This window comes from Coffea eugenioides, unplaced genomic scaffold (assembly GCF_003713205.1).
Source record: "Coffea eugenioides isolate CCC68of unplaced genomic scaffold, Ceug_1.0 ScVebR1_2697;HRSCAF=3773, whole genome shotgun sequence".
Classification (NCBI taxonomy): domain Eukaryota; kingdom Viridiplantae; phylum Streptophyta; class Magnoliopsida; order Gentianales; family Rubiaceae; genus Coffea; species Coffea eugenioides.
The window spans coordinates 135,334-148,559 of NW_020863207.1; the positions used below are offsets into that span (position 1 = coordinate 135,334).

At 33.9% G+C, this 13,226-nt stretch overlaps 1 protein-coding gene across 1 annotated transcript; it reads left to right on the forward strand.

Annotated features, from left to right (window-relative positions):
* The first annotated feature begins 5,231 nt into the window (after positions 1-5,231).
* Positions 5,232-10,516, forward strand: LOC113757080 (long-chain-alcohol oxidase FAO1-like). The gene is made up of 3 exons (XM_027300485.1): positions 5,232-5,462; positions 5,570-5,842; positions 8,608-10,516. The coding sequence occupies exons 1-3, from the start codon at positions 5,232-5,234 to the stop codon at positions 10,351-10,353; spliced, it is 2,250 nt and encodes a 749-aa protein (XP_027156286.1). The 3' UTR covers positions 10,354-10,516.
* The last annotated feature ends 2,710 nt before the right edge of the window (positions 10,517-13,226 follow it).

Below are 13,226 nucleotides of genomic sequence, written 5' to 3' on the forward strand. Positions count from 1 at the left end.
AACTGCCTGGTTTGTGGTATGACTCGAGTTTTCGTTCCACTAGTCCAGTGAAGAACTTGTTGAGCTGCTCGATTGTTCTCTACGAAGATTTAGAATACATTTTTCAACAATTCATTTCAAGATATTCTAACTACCCATACTTTTGCATGCTGAATGTTGTTGCCACTTGCCAGCACTGGTTTCAGCCACCTTCAAAAAGACTCTAGAAATACAAGAGTTTGAGAACGTCCTTAAAGATTTTGAACTATAATAATCTTTATTGAAGAAGTTCTGGGCAGATATAGTTTCCATAGCTAAAAGCAAGTGGGATTTCATAGACATATTTTGGTTGATTTGCCATCTAAGTAAATGAGGCAATGACTGATTTCTGATTTTCTAGGAAATGGCTGAGAGTAAGTAGGATTAATTCTAGAAACCAAGCAATGCGTGAGCTTTGGATTCTATGCAGTGCTTGGAAAAAGTCATGGAAAAATCAAGAAGAAAATGTTATAAAACAAGAAAAGAGTTGATTAGAAAAAATCAAATGTAAGTAGAAGTTTTAGAGAGATAAACAAGGTTTAAACAAATGAAAGATGAAAAGCTAGGCTTGTCACACAAGAAGAATGGAAACAAAAAGATTGATTTGATTAAACAATATGAAAGACTTTAACATCTATATGTCTTCCAAAATTAATGCAAGGGGGAAAAAGGTCGTCTTTCTTTTTTTTCCTTTGACTAGGATTCCTTAAATGTGGAAAAAAAGATCATCTCCATAGTTGACACGCCAGTTGACGTGGAAATTTTGGCAAAGACTCATGAGAACTACAGATTTTTATTGATTAGTTGATGTTATATGAGTGGTAGAAATTTAATATCCAACTTTGATGATGACTTAAACAATATGAAGATTTGGCTTATTTGACCCTTCAAAAGACGAAGTGCGTATCACGTTATTGAACCGTCAAAGTTGGAATTACTGTTAGATGTTATGAACAGACTTTATGACTTTATTCAAATCCATCAATTCTATCCAGTTTTAATCCCACCATATAATATAGGATAAATTACTTATAATCCTCCTGTAATTTTATATAATGCCAGATGACTATCCTAAGGTTTCAAATTAGCCGTATAACTCCTCTATAGTTTTATATAAAGTGGCAAATGGACAGAATGTACAATTAGTTACAACATTTATAACAAATGCACTCCAAAAGTGTGTTTAGAGCATGTGTGATAAAATTTTAATCTCCATGTAATCTCCTTATGGTTTGTATAAATATGATAAAATTTTAATTTCCATGTAACCTCCTTATGATTTGTATAAATATCCACTTTATTCACCTATAATTTTTGCATTTATCTACGTAATCCTCCTATACTTTTATACAAGGTAGTTAAACCATCAATTAATTTAGCATTTAAATAAGAACACTCTTGGTATTTCAATTAATGACATTAGATAGGCCATTTTCCGTCAAATTTTCACTTTACATAAAATTATAAAGGGTGAAATGGACATTTTGAAATGTTAGGAAGATTATATGACAATAGACAAAATCACATGGGAGTTATATGTAATTTACCCTATAATATATGTATTAGCATAATAGATATAGTCGTGCCAGCAGAAGTCACAAAGTCAGTTAAAAAGATTTAGCATAGCTTCATAAACATTAAACTTTGATGGAAATTTGCAATAACATCTACTCTTGCATTTAAGGGATAATTCCTTACATCTCCCCAGGATTTAGCATAGTTTTATAAACATTCCTCAGATATTGAAATTTTCATTTTTAAACAAAACAAACCCAAAATTAATGATGGCATCATCAAATTGTACTGCAATTTTACAATACACTTATGTGGTTTTAAAAAAAAATATTTCAATCATCATCAATCTTAGTTATTATTTTCTCTCTCTCTCTTTTTCTTGCTTTTTGATTTTTGCAAATTTGGGTATATGTATTCTTTTCAAGGTTATCATTGCAATTGCCTCACCAAAAGAGTAAGTGTAAATTTTTGATACCTAAGCAAGGCTAAACCTGAAGGGAGGTATATAAAATTATTCCCAAATTTAAATCAGTTTAAAGATATTTTCTGGCTCCTCCTTAATTAGCTTTGCTGAAGCTTTAGACGACGAGTACATTTCCATGTGTTGAAAATTTATGACCTTCACATTTCTCTAATTAGAATTAATTTTCCTCAAAATTCATACCTTAGTATCAGCTGCAGTTTCAACAATTAGATTGAATAAAGTATAATTTTCCCTACATAATACGCGTCTCTGCATGGTCACCCAAAGTTTCCTGCATAGAAAGAATTGGGGTGAAATGCCTACCTCTAATTTTAAAAGACATTCTCCCATCCATAATCTTTTTTAAAAAGAGAGAGAGAGAATAAGAGGAAAAAGGTTGTCATTCAATAACAAGAATACAGAGAAACAAAAGAGGGATGACCTTCAAATTCAATCTTTCTAAAATAGATGTTCTTAGGGCAAAAAAAAAAAAAAAAAGACAAAGCATGTAAAATATTTTGATGGAATGTAAAAACTTGGGTAGAATATATGCTAAGTTATTTGCTAAGAGCAACATATATCATATTTTATACATATAAACAGTTATGAAATTTTAATAAATTTAATGTCTTCTACAGAAAAATAAGTTTAAAATTAGTATAGATGTAGTATAATATTTTAAAATTATAGTTAATTTATCAGTGTTATTAGTTCCATAATTTTCAAATATATTACATACAAATTTAATTATATGCATACTTTTGCCATATGCATTTTTTTCACATCAAATTGTATTCATATTTTTAAAAAATATATTTCCACGTAATGTATTGTATAGTATAGGTATTTACATAGTATTATACATTTATACCCTTCCCTATTTTACCACAGTGGTGAGGACGGGATTTATGGGCAGGGTTGAAATACTAGAGGTAGAATATTTTTTTTTTTCAAGTGAAATTTTGAAGATTATGAATTATGATTTAATTTTTTCCTTCTCTTTAACTCAATGATTTAGAATTCATATCGAAGTGTAACTAATTAAAAAATATTTTAAACCAAAGTTTTCTAACAAGAAGTTTTTCTGTTGTCAAGATGATTGATAAGAGAGAAACACCTCGAGAGAATTCATCAAAAAATCCAATATGTAAGTTAAGAACCCAACTTTGACCCAAAAATTTAAACTATTAGATGTCGAGTCCTTACTTAAATATTAACCATTCTTTCTCTATCTTTCGGATCAATGGGGACATAACTCTTTACTCATGAATCCAAACAAATCTCCCCTTCTTGAGTAATCTCTACATTAAATCCAAATTTACAAGCTCTTTTTCGAGTCCATTTTAATACTCAACGTAAGTCTACCTTATGATCTAATGTTACCTCTTCTCTCAAATATGGACTCACTCTTCTTCAACGTCCAAACTGCATTCTAGACCCCTACCAACCTTTGACTCCTTAGTTTAATACCAACCAGATCCCTGCCGAACCTATGACGCACCTGGTCCAACACTAGCCGAACTCTTTAACACTTTGACACTTCAATCCACCATCAAGAAGAGAATTTTCACCGGTCCAACTCTGAGAAGAATCCAATTCCCCATGAGTAGTCCAGTCTCACAACCTGAAATTCTGATACCAATTGTTAGGATCCAAGCATAAAACAAACATCTATTGAGATTTCAAGTATACAACAATTTAATGACAAATAAGCTACAAGCATGAAAGATAAACGACATAAGATATTTAATGTGGTTTGACTCCACTATTGAATCTACGTCCACGGAGAGAAACCTATTCTTTATTATAAAAGCAAAACCCTATATAAGAATACAACATGAACCCAAATCCAATGCTTGTATACTATCTCTCATCTTACAAGAACCCTATCTCACCACCCATGTATAAGGCTACATGTCACCTCTTGTGTGTCCCTCTATAGTATGCCAATCCACCTATTTATAGAGAATATTATTTGGCCAAAATATCAAATAACAACAGGAAACCAATTTTAATTCCTAAACTTGAACATAATAGGAAATAACTTCTAATTTTAAATAAAATAGAAAATTTCTTGACTACTACTTCAAGTAATTAAAATCAATTAGCAAACTAGTTACTTCCACACAAAATAAGAAACCTGCCTAAAAGAAATTAAACCAATTTTCTATCAAATCTCCACTTTGGTGAAAATTTCTTTTAGTAACCATTTGCCTTCAACTACCAAATAATATGGTATCGAATTATACACCCGAATCTATACAATCCTGATACCAAATTAATTCAATCAGCAAATGAATATGTATAGTTACCCCGAATCTAACCTCCAGTTGACTCGTGAGAAGGTGCCTAATTCACCCGTCTCCCTTTGCAGGATTTCTTCTCACCACCACTTGCAACTTGGGATCTCATTCTGTGAGTTCTGACCTTAATAATTGAGGCAATCAAGCGGTAAAATCATCATACTTCTTCCCATCTTCAGGGCTGTCTCGCCACGTGTGGTTTCAAGACTCCACCTAAAACAAAAAATTCGTAACTGTCAGAATCTTCTGGTGCATGGCAATTATATTTCTCTGTATCTTTGGGACACGTGCCACATCACTCAAAGAACATAACCGAAATCTAAAAGCCACCGGGATGAAATATCAACCGTCGGAGATGTGAGAAAGTTTCCAACGATTCATGTCTAAAAAAATAACATTGGACTCCACTTTTTTCTTGACCCTTAAATTACCTACGTAGTAATAGCTACCAATCCACCTAATCTTAATAATTAATCTAGATCTAATCTTAAACAACCAAACTCTTGATCCAACCATTCAGTTTGTTGGGATCCAAGTACTTGTGAGCAGCCCAATTTCGCAACCTGGCTCTGATGCCAATTTGATAGGGGAAAAACACCTTGAGAGAGTCCAATAAAGAGTCCAATATGTAAATCAGAAAACCAACTATGATCCAAAAGTTTAAACCATTAGATCTTGGGTCCTTATTTACATATTAACCGTTCTTTCTCTATCTTTCGTATCAATGTAGAACATACCTTTTACTTATGAATCTAACAATGATTTTAACGAAACACCGGTAAAATCAAGTCCACAAAACATAATAAGAAAATCAAGCCCAACGTTTAGCCAGTTTTACATATTGAACAAACTGTTCTTTTTGGCTCCTTGTATCGCTTTTGCTGTTCTGTTGCTTTGTCCCGGAAAACAGAGAAAAGAGAGAAAAGGAAGAGATGGATAGAGATCAGTGCCATCCTCTGCTGAGGGAAGGGAGAAGAGAAACAAAATACAGCCATGGTTTTTCTTCATCCGAATTGGAAGCTTTAACTGGCATGTGTGAGGCTTTTATACCACCTTTGCCGTTGAATAATTCTCCAGAGATCGTTGGGAAAGATGGCAAAACTAAAGAAGCTATTCAGTCTTTTTACAAATCTTCAGGCGCTCAGTACCCAAACCCTGATGAGGTAATAAAGAATTGCCAGAGCGCATTACGCTCATTAAAAACACCTGATGACTTATTTGATTTAAGTGCTTATGGAAGTGATGTTACATGTTTTGGATGTTTATTCAGGTTGCTGAACTTGTAGTGAAGAGAGGATTTCTGGAGGCTGTGATCTTGGTAAGAATCCTGTTGATAATTCTTTCAACAAGGCTGGGGACTCTGTTGCTATGTGGGGCCCTGTGTTTTGGTAAAAATTGGCCGTACATCAACAAGTTTTCAGACATCCCAGTTGAAGACAGAGAGAAAGTTATCCAGAAATGGCTCAAGCATCGGTTCCTTACTCCCATCAGGCTGCCATTTGTACTTATCAAGTTCTTGTGTCTTTACGCCTTCTTCACTCAGGTAATGACATTCCCGGCAGGCCTAGTCTCTGATCAGGCTGACATATTTCAGTTTTGTTCTTAGATACTGAAGTTTGCATATATGATTTTTCTGTTGGGGCAAATAAACTGAGAGTCAAAATGATTCCAGCTCGATGCTTTTCTCCTTTACTTTATGGGATAATTTCATAAACCTCCCCTGAGGTTTCTGATAATTCACTAGCCTCCCCTAAAGTTTGTAAAATTACACAAATCTCCCCTAAGGTTAAGATTTTGATAACAAATTTAGTCCAATTACAAAAAGTAACATCAAAAAAGTATTTCAAGGAGAAAGATGAAACTTTTATTTCATAAATATCCCTTATGCGTGTATATAAGTCATATTAGTAAAAAAATAAAAATAATTAAAATTTAGAAACAATTAATACATACATTTAACCATTCAAAAAGTTCATATTTAATAAATTAAACAACACAAATAAGTAATAAAACTACACCAATGAATACAAGATTCAGCAAAGCAGACTAATCATCTCTTTTAACATGATATTTGCTATGATTCTCATGATTTTGAACAGAAAAGTTTTCAAATTTTGTCTTTTTTTTTCCTTCCTTCCAATTTTCTTTGAAACTCTTAAAGTTGCGACAATTGTAAAGTAATTTCATGGAAATGAAGGAGATAATTGTAAAATAATTTTATGGGAATAAGGGAGAAATAAGGGGGAGAAAAGACAAAATTCAAAAATTTTTCTATTCAAAATCACAAGAATCATAGTAAACATCATGTTAAAAAAGATGATTAGTCTGTTTTGCTGAATCTTGTAATCATTAATGTAGTTTTGTTGTTTATTTATGTTATCTGATTTATTAAATATGAATTTTTTGAGTAGTTAAATGTGCGTATTAATTATTTCTGACTTTTAATTATTTTTATTCTTTTACTAATATTACTTATATACATGCATAAGGGGTATTTATGAAATAAAAGTTTTATCTTTCTGTTTAAAGTACTTTTTTAATGTTACTTTTTCTAATTGGACTAACTTTGTTATCAAAACTTTAACGTCAATGGAGGTTTGTATAATTTTACAAACTTCAAGGGAGGTGAGTGAAATTGTCAAAATCTCAAAGAAGGTTTCTAAAATTATCTCTTATTTTATTGATGAAAGGTTTTATGGTCTTGAAAGGACAGTTAAGGGTCCCAAAAGCAGCTGTTTTTTTTTCCCAACAATGATGTAATCACAATAAATAAATTATGTTTGACAGGTAATGCATATGATTTGCGCTCAAATGGAACTGTTAAGTATTGTATCAAGTAGTATTTTACCCAAATTCACTTGCATGCATAGGCGTGTCTTAGGTTTTCATTGACCAATTCTTTAAGCATACAAAATGCACTTAGAAAATTTGCTGTCACCCAGTCTTGTGTTATGCCAAATAACTTTACTGAAACCATATACATCCATTAGTATGTGAGGCAGCTCAAAAAGTTCGATTCACTAGATCATGGTAGGCAAGGATGGCCCAGAAAATTGAGTAGTCATAACTGAAAGCCACAAACAATGGCCAAGAAAGATTAGCTTATCTCCTTGGTTTTCCACTTTACTGTCATCAACAGCAATAGATGAGCTGTCTCTGACCAATGAAATTTCTTGTTCTTTAACGAAAAGCACTGTGAGTTCCAAAAACAGTAGCAAGGTTAACAATTTTGTCATCTTACTCTGATTTAGCTGTTTTGTCCTTTTTCACTTTTACCTGAATTGAGGTTAGGTGAGAAATGAAATTTGTCCTTTTATTGGGTTGAGAATTGAGATTAGTGTCTCACCACTATAACTGACCTTTATTTTTATTTTTAATTTTTTTGGTGCAATGACCCTTGCTTTTACAAAAACAGTCAAAAGTGTAATTCACTCAAAGCTGGCCCTTTCCAGAAACAGATGTTTATACTGATAGCTATATTTCCACAATCAAATCAGAGCTGCGAAATTATCTTGGTTTCGTTGTTCTTGACTGGTAGTTTGTGCCAAAGTACACAAATCATCGTTGATCAGTTCTTTTTAGTTCTACTTTCAAGTCAGATGGATAGTTCTTGAAAAAATCAAGACCCCTAATGATGTTGGACAAGTATCCTTTTTCTTGTGGTAGAATGATATTATAGCAGCCTGACTTGATTGTCCATCTACCTGTGAATTTTGCTTACTTTAATTCCAGAAGAATAGAGGATAGACAAGGTTCACAAAAACTTTCTAATTCTACATCTTTCCCTTTCCTTTCTCACTATGACAATAGATATATACATCAGGTTAAGTTCACTTACCACTTGGGGCAAGACTGCACAAAATCTACCGTTCAGAAATTTATTGTTTACAAATTTGAGAAGTATAATCTTCAGGGTACGTTAATATACTGTAAATATTTGGAGCAGCAAAATGCATTTTTAGTGACAATTGCTGTGCATATAATGACAAACAGAGTTTTAGTATACCCTCTTCACCATTTTCCTCAAATGGAAAACATGTTTCAAAAGTATGACGTTGAAGTTTGTGAATTGAGCTAGTTTGCCCCTATGATAACTTTCCTTGTCTGTGATAGGATAGCAAACTTAGTAACTGATGCAGTGAAATCTTCACTATCCAGGGATAAGGGCTTATTGTAAAGGATGCGAATTGTATATCTCTTGAGTTGTTCTTAAAATCTAACTAATATGTCGAATCACATTTAAATGTCATTATATACCATCCAAATCCTTTTCCAAGGCACATGGTTTGATATCTCAACTTGTCATAGGTATGGGAAGATTTAAAAAATCCAGCATGGGAAGCCATGGACTATCAGGTGGATAATCGCAAGGACTCATCAACTACGCCACATGAGAAACCTCTAATGAAAGGGATGGTAGAGACCACACATGAAACTGAGTCAACTATCGTCAGCTCCCTCGTCCAGAAAGGCCTCAGAGTCGCAGAAGATCCTAAAGAGAAGCTCTACAAGATCAAATGTGATGTAGTAATAGTTGGTTCAGGGTGTGGTGGAGGAGTTGCAGCTGCTGTTCTCGCAAAATCTGGTCAGAAAGTAGTTGTCATTGAGAAAGGAAATTATTTCACTAAGACAGACTACTCTTCCCTAGAAGGACCCTCCATGAATGAATTATATGAATCAGGAGGAATCCTTGCAACGCTGGATGGAAAGATGTTGATGCTAGCAGGATCAACAGTAGGGGGTGGTTCTGCTGTTAATTGGTCAGCTTGCCTCAAAACACCTATGTCTGTGCTCCAGGAATGGGCCAAGGATTGCCAAATTCCGCTTTTCACAAGTTCCCAATATATATCTGCCATGGATACAGTCTCTCAAAGAATTGGTGTTACAGAGAAATGTAGCGAAGAGGGGTTCCAGAACCAGATCCTCCGTCAAGGTTGCGAAAAGCTTGGGCTTGGAGTTGAATCTGTACCAAGGAACTCCTCAGAAAACCATTACTGTGGTTCTTGTAACTATGGTTGTAGAACAGGAGATAAAAAAGGAACTGATTCAACTTGGCTGGTAGATGCTGTGGCTTGTGGTGCAGTGATTATAACAGGATGCAAAGCTGATAAGTTTGTACTCGAAAAGAATAAATATGGGAGATCGAGAAAGAGTAAATGTTTGGGAGTGATTGCTAAGTGTTTGAATGGAGATATCACAAACAGAATATGCATTGAAGCTAAAGGGACAATCTCAGCATGTGGATCTCTTCTGACTCCTCCTCTAATGATCTCTAGTGGTCTGACGAATCAACATATTGGAAGGAACCTTCATCTACATCCAGTATTAATGGCTTGGGGATACTTTCCAGAGTCCGATTCAGTGCTCAAGGGAAAAATCTACGAGGGAGGCATAATCACCTCTGTCCATAAAGTGGGATCAGATGATTCCAGTGTAAGAGCCCTTATAGAATCTCCTGCTTTAGGACCAGGATCATTTGCAGCATTACGCCCTTGGGAATCCGGGCTTGAAACAAAGAAAAGGATACTGAAGTATGCCAGAACAGCTCATTTATTTTCGATGATTAGAGACAGAGGATCAGGAGAAGTCAGGGCAGAGGGAAGGATAAGCTACACTTTCGATGCAACAGACAGAGAGAACATCACAGCAGGGTTGCGTCAAGCATTGATGATTTTGGTAGCAGCAGGAGCTGTTGAAGTAGGTACACTTCAGAGCAATGGACAGAAATTCAAATGCAAGGGTACTAGTGAAAGAGAGTTAGAAGAGTTTCTTGATGAAGTGACAGCAGCAGAGGGACCAAAATCTTTAGTACAGAATTGGACAACATATTTTTCTGCTCACCAAATGGGGAGTTGCAGAATGGGGCAGAGTGAAAAAGTCAGTGCTGTGGATGAGAATGGAGAGAGTTGGGAGGCAGAAGATCTATTTGTTTGTGATGCTAGTGTTCTGCCCGGTGCTGTTGGTGTCAATCCAATGATCACTATCCAGTCAACAGCATTTTGCCTCTCGAATAAGATAGCAGAGATTTTGAAAGAACGAAAGTTCTCAGATTGAGCTAATTTTTCTTGCCTTTGTGCTTTGATGTTGTCAGAACAAACAACATTGGAGTGTTGCATGTGAGAAGCACAGAAGAAACCTAAACTTGTAAAAAAAAGCATCCAATTTTCAGTTTTTGATTTGTCAAGTTTGTAAATTAAATGGTGGATCATACTGTCAATTATTCTACTTCGCTGTTAGCATTTAATTTGTCCACAAAAACACCAACAGCTTCATACGAATGGATAGATTGAAAAAGCCTCTTAGAAAGCAGAAGCAACTTCAAGACACCGAAACAACTCCAGATGCTCGGTTACAGAACTGCTAAGTAAAAGAAAATCAATTCTAGTTACAAGCCAAAGAAAACAAAATAAGAAAAAAGTAGCTTATTTGCCTGAGAACTAAATTTTCACACTTCACTAGCCTTTGACAATGAACCAGAAACACATAAAACCAAAGGAATTAGAACCCAAGGAATAAATGTTGAATTCATCAACAAATTTGCCTTTTGATGTCTGATTAGTTGTGCATTCAAGTTACTAGTGACACTACATCATCAGAATAAAGCACGATTTGTGCCTGTCTCATCAATTTATAGTTGGTACACATCTTAGTAAGCAACATTTCATACCTAATAGCACCAAAATTAAGGAATGTGGGCTTGCTCCATCATTAGTTTAGTCTGTAACATCCAGTTTATGCCTTCTTTTTCAAGAGCTGTGATGGCATCATCAGCTTGAGGAGTTTTCTTTGGGGTATCACTACATTTACTTCGAGTATCTGCATCATCAAGGCTAAGAAAACATATCAAGAGACAAGCTAGAGACTTGCTAAATTTTTTTAATGTAGAATTGTAAAACCCTGTTGTGAAGTGTACTTCAGTTGATGAATTTGCAGCAATGTCAAGCACAAGATGCTTGTTAACTTCATAATCATTGAGATGGCAATGCGAAAATTAAAAAGATCTTATGACATGTGTTAGCGCATTTGAAAATTTCCATGCAGTTACTACAACAGTACATCTAGCAACCCAAAAGTATTTAATGTTATAAAGAATGGATTTTGAGGCGTTACGGTTGTGCTTTTATCCAGTATTGTGCAAATTATACTTATTATCCAGTAGTGTGGGAAATCGTCAGAAAAATTTCATTTGGTACCATAAAGAATGGAAATAAACTTATAAGACATTGAAATTTGACACCATACCACAATCACACATATATGACGTGATTACATTGGGGCAGTTAATTAGGGTAGAAAATTAATAAAATGAACATCAATGAGATGCACGAACAATAATTTGTGAATTTCATGTCTGAAAAATTATTGTATTGTTAATGTTCAACTGCCATATCAATTTTAGTTTCTAATCTACTTCCTCCATAAAAACTCCCTTCTCTTTCTAAAACTCTCTTCTCTTCCTTCTCTCTCAAGAGCTCTTCCATCAATATCTTCTTCACCTCTTCCATGGGAGAGGGACGAAATTTGGTCTTTCCCCATGGGGGGAATCTTTATAGTTTTTAGTTTCTCTTATTTGAATAAATTCTCTTCTAGGATTTCTCAATGAAAGATTCTTCTCTCCTAAGATCTTCTAGTGAGTGTTTTTTTTCTCCTAGATTGTTGTGAGAGTTTTATTTTCTTCTCGGTTTTTCTTTGTAAGAGTTTTTTAGATTTTTATCTTTGTGAAATTTGAAATTTTATAGATCTAGAATCTAGTTTCTCAGATCTGCAATTTTTCCATTATTGTCAAATCTGAATTTCTCTTTAAACTTGAACTAGTTTTAAACAGATCTGATTATCAGCAGATATGCACTGATATATTAAGTTACAATGATTCATTCAGATGGAAGATATATAGGAGTATCAATTTTATCATTATTTATTATTATTTTTTTAGATCTGTTATATCTATTGATTTCAGATCTATATGTATCTATGTCATATTTGTTTGGATTATTTTCTGCCATTAATACAGATTTGTTTGAATGAAATGATCTTTTCTATAAAAAAAAAACTACCATATCAATTTTGAAAAACTTTTATGCATCAACTTAAGAAAATATGAAAATATTCTTCAAATACTACAATGTATGTAAAAAAATTAATAGGTATTTTTTGAGATAACAATTAATCTTTTACAATGATTTGTATACCTAAAACCAAAAAAAGTACTGTACTTACGTTTAGCATTCTCTCATGAACTAATATTCAATTTCAATTTTTGGCATAATTGACAAACTTACTTATCAAAAAATAAAAGAAAAAGAAAAACCACACTAACCAATACATGGATAAAAAAATAATTTAAGTTAATTAAAAAGAAATAAAGATTGTTAGACAAGAGTGAAATTGATTTGAGGGGATTGTATGCAAAAAATGGGTAAAGCCCAAGTTTCAAATAACCCATTGATTTTCTTCAATTAAGCATGTGACTTAAAAGAGAAAATGATTAATTGAATTTACAGCTTATACACATACTTATTCAAGCTTACTGAGGAAAAAAGTAGCCTTGTTGAGATGAATTGACAATCACCAAATCAACAAGATAGTGTATATGTAAAAGGACTCTGTAGGAGTATGCTATGATAATTCAAAGTATTGATATGATAAATCAACAAGAGGTTATCATATCCGACCTGCTTGTGAGATAGTTTATTTGTAGATGTTCGGAGAAGTCTGAGTTCCGGGAAGATGATGAATAAGACTTAGTGGCTAATCGACTGCTAGTGTTCGACATGGAAGAGGGTTGGTTTTTCTGGCGTCGATGGGAGAGGACTTGCTTAAGGTCCAGCTAAATTTGAAGCTGTTTCTTCAGAATCTCTCCTCTTCCAAGAAACTCGGTCTCTTTAGCTGCATAAAATTCGTTCACTTTGTCAAGCTCCTCGCTGAGT

Excerpts from the sequence above, each read along its gene's own strand:
- LOC113757080 (XM_027300485.1), top strand. The coding sequence starts at position 5,232 with ATGGATAGAGATCAGTGCCATCCTCTGCTGAGGGAAGGGAGAAGAGAA. Across the intron at positions 5,463-5,569 it reads AGTACCCAAACCCTGATGAG|GTTGCTGAACTTGTAGTGAA; the intron begins GTAATAAAGAAT and ends ATGTTTATTCAG. Across the intron at positions 5,843-8,607 it reads TTTACGCCTTCTTCACTCAG|GTATGGGAAGATTTAAAAAA; the intron begins GTAATGACATTC and ends AACTTGTCATAG.